The 14,251-nt window shown below is 41.5% G+C and overlaps 1 protein-coding gene across 1 annotated transcript; it reads right to left on the bottom strand.

Moving 5' to 3' along the window:
• Positions 1–8: 8 nt before the first annotated feature.
• On the bottom strand, positions 9–13,422 carry SLC35F2 (solute carrier family 35, member F2; the record flags this gene model as incomplete). The annotated part of the gene is made up of 7 exons (XM_008936658.1): positions 9–128; positions 3,900–4,054; positions 4,723–4,775; positions 5,541–5,697; positions 7,349–7,508; positions 12,580–12,707; positions 13,247–13,422. Coding segments are annotated over 7 exons (949 nt in total), but the record flags the coding sequence as incomplete, so codon positions are not given.
• Between the last annotated feature and the right edge of the window lie 829 nt (positions 13,423–14,251).

The raw sequence follows: 14,251 nt of genomic DNA, 5'->3' as shown, positions 1-14,251 counted from the left end.
GCGTTGTCCCGGCCGGCGGGGTGGGGCTGCGGCACGGCGCTGGGCTCCGCCGCCCGCGTGGGCACCCAGCAGTACAGGATGAAGCCCACCATGATGATAACGAAGGACAGGATATAAAGACCTGAAAACTGGCAGAGGGAAGAAAGAGATGCATTTTGTCGGATGTAAAAACAGGTTAATGCTGCCTCAGTTTAGAATATGAAAGCTACCTTTCCTTTTAAAAATTATTTTAATGAGGGTTATCCCCATGATAGTCTATATTCAGGTCTGAAAATCAAAACTGAACAGCTCCATTCACTGACAGACTCAGGCTGCTGGCTGGCTTCCTCTGCATCTCACCCCCAACACTGTTGGACACGGAGTCTCCTTAGGTCTCAGAGAGAACAAATGGCTGTAAATGGGGCGATACCAAAGGGTAGCTGTTTACCCACGTGAATGCTGAAACACTGTACCCTAACAGAGTTTCAGCACAAGCAAAGATTTCAGGTCCTACCAAGAGCTTAATCTCCCCATTCTACTGCAAGTCACCAGAGCAGCTGGTTCTCTGCAGAGCTCTTAACCATCTGCAGGGCTAGATAAATACTACTGTCTCTCTACACCCACCAAGTCCTTGAAGAGAGGGACACTAGGTCTCCTTCTATAAAACTGGCATTTGTGCTCTCTTAAGAGGGCTGTGAGGTAGGAGTACAAACTGCTGAGGTACATCAGGCATCTTATTCACTATCGTTCACTTGCCTGTTAGAAGTCCCACAACTGCTGAGATTCATTCACCTTGAGAGAAAAATAAATGCTTACCTTGTAACATCTGATTCAATAATACAAAGTGTTCAAGCTGTCCACAGCCAGGAACACTTTTTCCGCAGATTTGTTAAAATCCTCCTTATTGCCTTTGCCAAACTACACTGCCAAACAGCAGGATGAAGGACATAGGGCATCCTACATCCCACTTCTCTTCTCCTTTCCTTTCCTTTCTTTTCTTTTCTTTTCCTTCTTTTCGTTTTTGGGGAGGGCTCAGTGGTCTTCTCCTGTGTTTTTTTTTTTTATTTTTCATTTCAAATATTGCAACAATATCACTGCTTCAGACACTGATTTAATTTGTACCTGTGCAGCTTATATCCCCATGCTCAAGATCAGGCCTATAAAATACTTTAAATGTTACTGGAGGACTGTAACTCCATCTAGTGACTGTATTTGCAGTATATTCCCTTCCATAGGAGTTTACACTGCAAAAGCATTTGGAGACATTTTTAATAACTCTTGAGGGATTACAGGTATCATGAGCTCATTAGGAACAAGCACTGCAAAGATTCATTATGTTGCAAAAGAAGGGGAAAAAAAAAAAAGCTCACCAGAACAGTTACGCAGGATTCACATTTCACCTTAAACAGACTTGGTTGGGGCTGTAAAGTTGAGTGCATTAGCTGAAGACTGTGCAGAAGTGAAAACCTCAACAGTTCCTGGGCCCAGCCTCTGCTGTAGCCACTGTACATTTGTGCTGCTAATGTTCCAGAGCAGGCTCAGAGGACAGCAACTCAGAGCCCCCCACAGCTCCCTCTGCTCTGCAGCCCAGACAAGACTTCAGTGGCCTGCTGTGAAGGATCACCTCTCAACAGGGAATACAGAGTTTTCTTGCAGTTTTGTTTGTAGACTCCTGTGTCCAGGGTGCTTTTTAACCCACAAAATGTCTTGTCTGGTTTCTCTGCATCACAGGTAAAGAACCTATATGGTTAACTTGTCAAAAAAATTTCCTACTGCTAAGTCTTGTGTTAAAAGCTGTGTCAAAACCAGCTCTTGATTCCTAAGCTAGCTCAGATCCTCTTTTTACTAAAGATATGGCAATATTATTGCTCCCCTTTTTGATAATTCATTGATTCTAACCACAGATTCAAGTTCCTATTTTAATAAATAGCTGAAATTCTCTCATAATATAATCCCAGTCTTCCCTAATTAATTTTTCCTTTTTGGTACCAGAATACCTCATAGCTAGCAACTATGAGATCATGGACTCTCAGAAAAAACTCTCTCCAAAATAAGCTAAAAATTCTGAATAATAGAAGTTTATTATAACCCTTCCAAAGCTCGCTCTTACGTCTTCCTTTTTAGTATTGCAAATATAAATTTATTACCACTTCTTGAGTTAAGCTATCTGGGTGCCAAACTACATGTTTGGAAGTGACTTTTTTTTTTTTTAAGTGTTAGCATGTAAGTATACTTTGATTCCTGCACTCATTTCTAAGTGATGTTTTGTGGCTTGGAGCAAATTTTGGAACTCAAAACAAGGAAGAAAGCTGAGCTAAGGAGACTCTTAAAAAGGAAAATCTAGCTGCTGTCAGACCCTACCATTACCAGAGCTCCATGCTGTAAAATAAATTGCCCTTCATTTTCAGAGGCAAATCTGACCTAAAAGCTTCTGGCTCTCCATAATGCTGAAGAGAAAGCAACCACATGGAATAATACAAATTAAGTTCTTAAGCAAAGCTCACAAGCTGCCTACTAAGGCCTTCCAGTCATCGAGCAACGGACTCAATTACTCCAATTGCTGCAATGAGCTAGGTTCCCACAAATGATTCTGTATGAAAAGTACAAGCTGGAATGAAATCTTTCTAGCACTGTCATTTAGCTTGAATAGACACTATCAAAAATATTTCAGAGCACAGTAAAAGTACCTGCCTTTCAGAGAGCACACAGAATAATATACTTATCTGCATTTATTTCATTTCCTTTAGTCTCTTCTTAGCAGTAGCTCTGAGAGAGCTTGACTCTTAACTCAAGATGCTGGTAATGAACAGATTAAGTTTCTAAAAATTAAATTTCTAAAAGAAAACATTAATTTCTGGAAGTCAAGCCAAACCATTCCTCTCAGATCCCAATGCCTTTCAGGACAGGGAAGACTCAAACCTTCTCTTTGGACACGCAGAGAGATGCACTGAATGTAACATACAGTTCCACACAGGGCTTACAGCAAGAACTTTACCACTGAACACCTTGAGAAATTATTTACTATCCCTTAATTAACTTTAACATATTCCATCAAGTGTGAAATTGTGAAAATCACCATCTGCCTAATGGTGCAATGCTATGTAATTAACTAAGTATGACTCCTCCCTGATTGACATCTGCCATCGATGAACAATACAAGCTGTAGAAACCTAAAAGTGCAAATGACTGTTCAGGGACTTTTAAGATTATGTTTTATTTATAACTTTGGAGTAAGCATGTGAAATGCTGGGGTTTGAACCCCGAGCCCCCAAATTAAGGCTGACATATGGGTGATTCCCACAGCCCTTCATAAATAGGGGGTGAGTTTGCCTTATAGCTTCCCCCCAGGGTGCGGCCGGCCCTGCAGGGAGAGCCAGAAGGGAAATGAGCCCCAGGGGTCCCACACTGAGTTGACAAAGGTCAGGTGTCTGCTTGGGGATAAAAGCTGGGACCACTGGCAAGGAGTCAGGAGTGTCTGTCTGTGGAGTGCACTCCACAGAGCTCCCTGGTTCAGGGAAGACCTCCTGACTCTCCATGGAGCTGGGCCCTGGTCTGTTTAGGCCTTTGCGAATGCGGGCGGATCAGGTGAGAGTCGCCATGTGGGCACCTTTTTCTTATGTATTTAACTGGCTGGTCTGGCTGTTTCCCATACCAACTGTGGGAAACCTCAGCTCACTGTTTGTACCACCTGTTGTGGGCCGAGTCACATCTTTTGTGGGATCGTTGGGGGTGGCGTCGATCATGTCTGAGCTTGTTGACCTGTTTGTACCCCCGGCGGTCATTCATATAGTAACGTTTCTGTCTACAATACAGTCTGCATATTGATTCATCTCCCTGCTGGTGCTATCATTTTTGTTGGGCCTGGTCATTGGCAAAACAGCATGTAACCAACATTACAGTGAAAGAATTAAGGTGCTTACCTTATAGAAAAAGAGGAATAGCCCAATGAACAGACTGTAGAGATCTGCAGTCAGAATACCCAGGTTGACCGAGGTTGCACTGGTAACTCTGATCACTACTGGCATGAAGCTGTAGAGCCCAAACATACAGAGGGCAAAGACTGTGAACAGCAATGCTGTAAAACAAGATGACAATTTACTCCTAAGGTACACAATAATGATTTTAAAGAACACAGATATTCTTCAGAGGCTTTAAAACTACGTGTTTTTATATTTTAGGATAAGGTCTCCTAAAAAAACACTGAAGAAATACTTCTTTTCCAAGACCAACCAATATTGCAAAAATTACTGTTTCTATACAAGAATGTTCTTGTATTCCTACTTAACTTAAGAGCTGACTGCAGAAATTTAGAGTCACATTTCCTACTAATATGTAGTTCTGTTGAGGTCAAAATGCATCACAAAGTCCATTTTTCCAGTATTTCATTTAGGAAGGACAACAGAAAAATGTTCTTGTGATGTTCCAACACAAGATGTTCTTGTGATGCTCCAACACCAAACACGTCTGTACCTCAAACAGGTTTAATTTTCACTTATTTTATTTTGAAAAATTATTTAATGTGACATAAAAAATGCAAAACCTGAGCTCAAAGGTTTTAACGTTCAAACCTGCAAACCTTACCTCTTTGCTGAGCTGCAAAGTTTGCAGAATATAATATAAATAACTGACAATATACCTGCAGCTTAACCTCCAAAGAAAATTAAAACCCCAGCATTTGAAGTCTAAATGACTATCATTTTCCAGTGCTCTGTAAAAATCCACATCATTTTCTCATACACATACCAATTTTCCAGTTCCATTGAATTTTCATTATGTCCCTATGTTCCACAATGGCGCTAGAGTGAGAGAAAAGATATAATACAGTAAAAAAAAAAAAAAAAATCATATTCAAATAGATAATTACCAAAATATATAAGAAACATTTTGATTTATAATCCCTTAAGTTTAGTTTGCAAATTTATTGAATAACACTAACTCAAACATCTAACAAGCACGAAAAACAACTGGAAAATTAAAGTGCCTGAAAGTCAAGAACACTTTTATTTAATTCTTATGCCTTCTCCCCAGGCTTCTTCATCCTTCAGAGATTCAGTTTTACTTGATATACCACTTGAGAAAATTATTAGCTATAATGATGAGAAATGAGGAACATGAAATTCATTAGGCAGACTTAAGTGCATGTGGTCTGTTACTCTAACAGGGTTATCTGTAAGAGTATACATGGCTTCAGTTTAAAATGGAGTTTAATATGGAAGACCTCATGCTAACAATTATTTCCAAAACTTTTTCATAGAGAAAACCAATGCAGAAATACATTTGTGCAAACAGTCCTCAGCATACTGAGTGTCTTCATGGAGTTCAACAAAACCAAAAATCTAGCCAAGTATCATAAGTGTTCCACTGCAGGATTTCAGCTTTAGGGTGAATGAAATGGATACAAAATAGATGCTTAGCAGCTATAAAATTTAAGTGGAGGGACTCCCATATAGGCCAAATGCAGACATAAAGAAATAATTTAATAACAACATCATTTCATGGCAGACAAACAATCATCTGTAGAATAGTCTTAATTAGTTTTAAAATAAATATTAGATCCTTACAGCTGTAGACCGCTGATAATAGTCCCAAACAAGCCCACCATTCCTAGAAACTCCACTCTGCTCAGATTTTTCACAATGTATTCCTCACTCACATTAGAAATGGCATACAAAGAAGCACCAAGAAGCACTAAGACATCTCCAATCACCACGTCACTACCTGTACAGAAATATTAATCCACAATAAGGGTAATGCTGCAAACACTTTTAAACTTTCCTTAAAAAAAAGAAGCAAATTTATCTCTAACATCTCAATCTTCCTAGCACCTTCCAGGGTAAGGGGAAAGAAAATGTCTCCTCTGTGTGCAGATGAGTGGCTTGGTGTCTGAGCACAGACTCTCCTACCTGCTCACCTCACCCTGAAGTCTGGGAAGTACATTTAATCAGCATTTAAACTTCACCCTGGCCAAACCTCCGCTATACAGTCTGGTTCAACTCTTACTTATGCTGACATTAGACACTGCAGGGAATTAAGAAAATCCCCAGTTAGAGACGCTCGCTACCTTTCCAAATATTTCCCCTGCTTCTGCAGTGAGGCCTGATCCCAGTGTTGGTAAAAGCAGTTTCTTGCTGTCCCTGGGACTGGAGTGAGGCTCAGGTTTGCGGCAGGCCTCAGGCAGGCGCTGCAGACGGGGGGGATGACGTGTCCCGCTGCGCTTTATTTACACCGTGCGGGTGGGGCCCCCGCGATACAATCGCTCAGCAAGTAAATGTCATTTGCCATCAGCTAAATAGCAAGAGGACTGCTGTTGTTTACATCTTTGAATTGATTTTAAATTTCCTTCCCTGAGCCAGCTGGCAATCGCTAAGAAAACATCTGAAATATAAGGTTAAGCAGTGGCAAGGATACCCAAGTCACTGAATAAGGCATGACTGTCTTAAAGTCTCAGGAAAAGATTTTTCTCCCTCAGGGCTGAGATATTTGTACCATGTAGCATTAAAGCCAAAGCTCAATTTCTCTTGATGTCTTACCTACAGTAAAGCCCCAAAATAACACCGAACAGGCTTATGTCTACGCTGCCTGATGAAGGTAACACCCTGAAATTTCCCTTGCGTCATACCCTCTGGCTCTGAAAATTCAAAATTCTTATTCAAAGCAAGACTGCTAGGATACAGGTTGATTTAGGCATCTGTCATAGAGAAGATAAGACCCACCCTTATCTGCATCCAGCTCAATCCTGGTCCCCAGAGCTCAGCCTCCCTCTCAGAGGTCCCAGGAACCCCAGCATCCTGCCTGTGTCTGCTCTTGCTCTCTCATAGTATGTCCCTGGTTTACAGGCTGTGACCTGTGGGCCTTGGGGATTCATGGACCATTTCTGTTGGGGCTGCCAAAGATAACTTCAAGGAGTCAGGTGCTGTTGAGTACTTTTATTTGATATTTTTGCTCAGAGACGTCTGGCTGCCAGTAGGCTGCTGCTGTATAAGCAAGACAAGGTTTCCAGGGAGAGGCAGCAAGACCATCTCACTTGATTAAGAAAAGCCAACATGCTTTCCAGAATGAGTCCTTTCATCAGTTCTGATAAAAAGCAGCAAAATTTAAGCTCAACACAAGTGTTTCTCATTTAGTGTGGAAGAAACAATCCAGACCTACAAGCAAAAGAAATTCCACAGTTCTCCATAAAATCAGTGTCTCCTCAACCACTGCTTCCTTGGACAAGAAACACAAATAGCAGTATGTCTTGTCTTCTTTTCTTCTGAAGTAAAACTATATCCACTTGCCCTGAATTTGTCCCTTTCTCCTTTCCAAGTTAGCCCACCATGGGAGCCATCTCTCCGCTCTTCGCCCTCCCCCGCGGTAACGGACTCCTTACCTTCGCTGTCCTGCCTCCCTGCCAAAATGTCTGCACCCACCATTGTTCCTACACCCAGCAAACAGATGGCAACAGCAAGAAAATGGATCAGCCTGTATCTTGCGTGGAGAATGAACCAGGACAAAGCCATCAGCACAGGAATCCCAAAACAGTCCAGCAGCTGTGTGTACAGACAAATGGTTTGAATTAGAAACTCCCCCCAAATCTGGATTGCACTATCCTGAAAGCAGACATACAGGATCTTACTTTCTGTCACTGCCAGATGTTAAAGCAACCCCAGTGGATTTGTTTAGAAGAGGGGTCAGAACCCCATTTTACCATTAAAAGCATTTTGCAAGTGCAGGAGGAGCTGGGGCAGGGCTCCACTCTCTCCAGGTAGGAAAGCACTGATCTAGAAACTCTTCTAATGAGGTATCTAATCAATCCTAGCTTTCACTTGTGAAGCTGCGAAGATGTTGCTCTGAAACTACATTGCTGCCCTCAACACCAGTATAAGGAGGTGGTTCACCTGCATTGCCTTTTCTCCCCAGCAGGTTTTGTCTAGCTTGTCTTATCACCCCTCCTCAAATCCTTAATTAGAATTTAAGGCTCCACATACACAAAATAAAAACCTGGAACTACTGAAGGATACAAGTAATCTGATCTTACGGTGAAGTAACTAGGACAAGAATCCAACCCTGCAGTTTTGGGTTTGATTTTTTATTCCCCCAACTAAATCCTACTGAAAAAAAAAGGCGATGGGAAGCCATGTGCAAAACTGGAAAACTGGTAGGAGGAAGAGAAGAACAGTCTTCCTAAAGCTCCTTCCCAATCTTCCAGCTTCTCACAAAAGCATGTACAAGCCACCAACATGTTTTCATTATTCTGTTATAGCTGACTCTCAACTAGTCAGAAGCAGGTACACCACTCCCAGCAGCCCCAGAAGCAGACATTTCAAGGCATTTCAGATGTGTTTGCAAACATTGCCCCGAGCACGCTGAACAGCCATGGTTCAAGGACGTCTGCACTCCAGGACAGTCAGTGGCACTGACTTCTCTTGCCTGCCTTTATTATCCTCTCTCTGTATATTCCTAAAATCCTACATATCTTTGCCTTCCAATTAGATGAACACATCTTCTACCCATTCTCCTTTATTACAGAGAATACCAAGTTAGCTGTGTACTTAATATAGAAAAATACACTGCAGCATAAGATAGGCATAATGTTCTAGAATAACCAAATCATACTGAGATCATTGAGCTAACCGTAACTGCTTTAATATTTAATTCAACAAAACAGACTTTGTTTCTGAATTTATCTGGAGGAAAAACAAAACAAAAGATGTATTTTCTGACCCGTCTCACTAGAGTGCCTTGAAAATAAACAAGGGAACAGTCTACAGTAGAACATATAGTCAGCCTTCTGCTGCAGCCACAAATTGCTCTTAAATGTCAGCCCTTAAAACTTGGCCTCCTGAAATCCCTACAAAGTATTAGATCCAGGTCAATAGGACTGGGACATAATCATTACAATCAAGATAAGGGCCCTTTGTCCTTAACGTTCATTGCCAACCTCTATCTGCCTAAGTGCACCGCTGCAGTCTTCCTCTGTGCTGGCTTCCACCAGCTCAGCCATTGTCCCAAGGGTTTGAACCACACTTGTACGACTTCCATGATGTATCTGGTTTTACTTGCTCTTAAATATACATATTAAAGTCTTAAAAGCATAGCTTTAACGGGGAGTTATTACAGATTAAATCCTAACAGCGCCTCTAATCCCTCCATCTATTTGTCTTCACTCCTTGGATTGTCTCCAGCTAGTCCAGTTTGTAAAGTGCAAGAGCCCTTGCCTTGGCTGTATGATTACAACCACAGGAGTCCCCATACATGATACCATGGGTTTCAGTACAACCTTGCTCTACTGAAAAAACACCATGCTGTGAGTGTCTGTCTAGTCACAGGCCTTCTTTTATTTAGTCTAAGTCAGGAAAAACCTCCTAACACTTCCTCCAACTCTGACTGCTTTGAGTACTATCAAACAACAATACTACAGACATTAGAAAGCAAAATGTTTACCCCCTTGTCAATAGACATCTCTTCCACTAATAAGCACTTCCTCGTTAATTGAGATGTTAACCATGCAGCTTCCCCACCTCCGAGCAGTTTTTCAAACCAAACAGAAAGAGTGGAAGAAAAAACCCTTTAAAAAATTTCTTAATTAGGATGTAAGGAAATAGTACATAATGAGCCAGAAGGTCTTTCAGTAACACCAGATGGGGAATTGCTGCACTCAGACCAGTAACACGGCATTGAGCTACAGCATCCTGGTTAGAGCACTTACAGACAGGATACACAGACACCAAATGATGAAGAACACACGCTGGTAATCTGTTCTAGGGGACAATTACCCTCAATTAGAGACAGAAGAAATCTGATTTCCAAATACTGTATCTTGCCTTCCCTTCATCTCCTATGTTACAGAGCTCTTTGGTGGAAAATGCTCTCTTCTGTGCAGGATCAAGATCAAAGAGGTGCAAAGCAGATGTAATATTTCAATGAACTGTGTCAATGGAACTATAAAATAAAAAAGTTTATTTATTCATGTTTTAAGACCTTTACAGCAGTGCTGCAGTACTGATTGATACTGCCATTAGAGCATCAGCAAACTCTTATCTTATCAATTCTAGCCTGCCTTTTCACAAGGGAAAAAACAGATAACCTGGTGATTTGATTTACAAATTACTTGAGTTTTCACTCGGGAGAGGCTTTGGCCACACTTTATAGGAGGTTTTAAAGGTAGGGCAAGTAAATTATTAAAAGATGTTTTAATATATGGTTAATAAATTATCATAGGCTGTTGGAGGTCACTGGTTTGGTTATAATTGTCAGCTCCAGACAGCTTTGTGAGCAAGAAAGCCAGGATAGCCTCCAGTTGAACCCCAGGGGCTCATCCTGTATTCTCTCCTGCTGAGGTTAACTCTTCCGTCAGCTGATATTGACCATAGCTGCCTACAAAATGTCTCCACTCAAATTACCTACAGAGCAAATGCTAATTGTACCCCACTAACATGTTAACAACATGAAACCACAACTACGCTGCTTAGTTTTATTGCTATGGAAGATGTGGTCAAAAAGCAGCACAGTTAAGTCCTGCCCCAAGACAGAAGCACATCAGCAGCAAGAAGTCTCCCTGCCATGGCCTCAGCCACAGAACAAAAAGAGTCCAGCCGTGGATCACAATATTTTTCTTTTTTTACAGAGAAATGAGAGCTGCCATCCCAATGTTATCTCCTTAAAAATCTCCCAGCCTCTTCCATGCAATGATGTTATTTAATAAATAAATTGTGCTTTTGTGAGCATGTGTGAGACAACACATGGAAGTTCCTTGCTGAGCTGAGAACACTTATCTTTGAAGGCAAGTTTCCTGGGGCTCCAGCCAACCAGCATTTTAGCAGGGATTATCCTGTATTTGGGAAGGTGCCATATACTCCTGTGCTGCTTTTATACTCCCTGGGAACCCACTCACAGCCACTATGACAGACAGGACACCAGGCTTGGTGCTCTGAACCAAAGGTTCTGATGTAGCTGCAGAACTGCTTGCTACTGACAGGTTGTTTCCACTAGAGCATATCACAGGCTTTTTTTTTGTGTCCTGTATCTCATTTCTGACAGTGGTCAGAAACTGGTGACTTGAGAGAATGTGCAAGAAACCTTACAGCAACAGGCAGCTCCAACAAAGTCACCACTACTGAACCGACAACAAAGCACTGGTCTGAAGGTTACCGTGTGGGAAAAAGGTTCAGCAAATGCTTGAGCTGGGCAACCAGACAGGACAACCTACTCTCCTTTTTCTTAATTTCTGTGAAAGTAGTCATGGGAATAGCTTTACTACTTCTGAGAACTTGGATCAAAGTCCTGTCTTTTTCAGTTGTAAAGTATAGGATCAAAAACTGTCTCAATTAGCTGCTCAATTTGATCCCAAGACTAAAACGTGACACTCTTAAAGCTTTGATTTCTTAGGCATTATTTTTAAGAAAACTGAAGGCCTAATGAGTCGTAACATGTAAGTATGAAGGGGAAATGTGACAAAAATAATCCAATAGGCACATGTTAGTGGTCATTAGCAGTGCAAAGAAAAGTTACTGCAGTTCTCTAAAGGAAGGAGCTTATTGCTTTACAGGCAATTCTTTTAAATATTAACCCTCGTTACTCTGACTCTGTAAAAGACTGACACCTGAACACTTTTCCAACTAACAGCCGATTCTATTCAGTACTTTGGTTTTTATTATTCAGGTAAGTGAGGCCATGACCCCAGCCACAGACCCACCACAGGTAAGGGCAGGCACAGGCTAACACAGCACCAGACACACTCCCTCCTTACCTCTGCACCATCCCCTCCCTTGCTCCAGCAGCAGCTGTGGAGCTAACCTGGGTGTGGCACAGCTTGCCAGGAGTCCAGCAAAAGGCAGACTTTAACTTTACGCAGCATCCTGAGCCAGTTTGCTCAAGGAGTTTGGCTGTGCAAGCTCAGGAGCACGAAGTTGGGAGGCAGGAGAAAGGCACTAACTCTTCCAGCAGCTTATGTCTGTGTAGGGTGACAAAGAAAGGCCAGCTTTAGCTCTCCTGCTTGTAGAGCCATTTCAGAACACAAGATTTATCCCAGTGCAGCAATGAAGCACCAAGCACTGCCATTGCAGAGGGCACCTACTGTCACTTCAGGAGCCTGGCACACTGACCTCTCCTCCATCTCTTCCAGAGAGTGCCACATCCAAAATCCAGAGGGCTTGTCCCTCACTGCATGGTCAGTAACACCAGCTAGGTATCAGGATGTCCTCCTGCATGGGGGGACATCTCACGATGCCTCCCACAGCTTCTAATACTAGGCAAAAGATCTACCTCACTCCCATCAGCAAGAGCCTGTGAAGTGTGAGTGTTAGCTGGTCACAAATCTTTATTTTGCATCACAAGAAAAACCTGAGTGGCTGTCAGCAAACTCTTAGAAGTGCTTTCTATCAAAATAATTAGAGTTCAACTCAAGAGCTGGCATTGGGTAATACCAGCCAATTTTCTCCGCTTCCTGGAAATGTTATTCATGATGCAGGATGCTCTTCCCTGGACTGCAGAGAGAAAATAGACATTGGATAGCTTTTTCAGGCCTAAATAGCTTCCCTGCCTGTCCCATGAATCTCATTTGAGAAACTGGTCCAAAATTGCAATAAAAGTAACAGTTCAAAAAGAAAGATCAGTCCTTACCTGCACACTGGTGAGCGTTGTATATTGGTAGGCTTTTACAATCATGTAATTGGCTTCAACATCAGCCAGTCCCAAAAAAATATACTTCCACCACCTCTGTTTTAAAATTTGCCAGAGACTGTCACTGCCTGTTTAGAAGAAAGCAGTAATCAATATGTGTTTCTCTCCAACCAAATGTTGCACAGGAATCTTGCTTTACAAGTGTAAATAATACTGAGAGGTTCAATTTCTTAAGTAGGTTGCATCTACTTAAGAAAGATACTATAACAGCGAAATGCAGCCTGGAAGAAGACAATGGAAATGGTGAAAAACACAGAAATTCTTCCACATCAGGAAAAAAAACACAAGACTAGAGCTGTTTAAAGAGTAAGTTAATAAGAAAAGGAATATTAAATAGCCTCTGGTAAAGAAGCTTGTTAAAACAAAGACTGTTTTCCCTAATAAACACAGGACTTGAAACAGAAGAGCACTTAACTTTAAGCATCTATGAAGTGACAACAAATTAAATGCATATTTAACCATGTGTTATTACAAAGCAAGAATTTCAGCAGTTTTAAGAAACTAGGAAGACTACTGAGGTCTTCAGTTTCAAAATATGGAAAGAAAATATAGAAGAGAAAAAAAAAAAAAAGATGAACCAGAATCTCCCATTCCATATTTCACATACCAGTCCTAAACGCAAGCATTGTTGTATAAACTAGAAGAAGCAAAGAATAGTTGATAAAACTTTGAAACATTGGAGTATTCACTTGGTATTGTTCTGCTAGGTACTGGCTTGTAACAGCAGTCCCACAGATAAACAAGGAGAGCATCTGGCCCAGAATTACCGTTTTCAAAATATGCCTGTGAATAAAAAAGACAACACAGTAAGCTTAGAATTAAACATTCAAGGGTTTTTTTTAAATATTTGTTGGTTATACAGGGAAAACGCCACTTTGTAAATTGACACTTTATTCTTTTTCTACTCCCTATCAATGTTGTTCTTTTCAGTAAGCAGGGTTTTTTCTGCACAAAAGATCTAGTCTAACCTCCTGACGGCCATGTCAGAAGTGAGGCCAGTTCAAACCACCAGTGGTGGAGGCTGCAATTATTTGCAAGGATCTTCAAGCAGCTCAGCTAGGCAGGCTCAGATCAATGGCAGGATCTATTCTCATCAAGACAGGTTCTTACACATGGCCTGTGTTAAATCATTCATCCTCCACTGAATCCCCTTCTGACTTGGGTCAACAGAAATCCGCAACATGGAGATAAGGCACAACTGCCTTCAGGCTCTTGGCACCCCATCCAGTCACATCTTTAAAAACTCTAGCAATGGGGACTCCATCACATCCTTGGTGAGACTGTTCCAGTGGCTGCCTGTTCTCACTGTAAAAAAATGCTTTCTTACAATAAGCATTATTATAATTAATAGTTATTGTGGATTTTTCTCATGCTCTTTTAGTAGCAATTCTTCACCTAATATGAAGTGAACTATTCCAGATGCTCCTAGACAAACAGTGTGCAGATTGCTGTGTATCTTCTCTCCTGCCAGTGGAGCTATGCAGATTTGTACCATCCCCATCTCTGCCAGCACACTCACAATATACAGTGAGACAGGCTCAGTGCTCTGCTGTCTGCAGAGGTCTTTAAAGTTCACATCTGATCTGTTTATTCTGAAGACCACTGATGAGAA

This window comes from Merops nubicus, unplaced genomic scaffold, assembly GCF_000691845.1.
Source record: "Merops nubicus isolate BGI_N331 unplaced genomic scaffold, ASM69184v1 scaffold25403, whole genome shotgun sequence".
Classification (NCBI taxonomy): domain Eukaryota; kingdom Metazoa; phylum Chordata; class Aves; order Coraciiformes; family Meropidae; genus Merops; species Merops nubicus.
This window is presented reverse-complemented; position numbering and strand designations above follow the sequence as displayed.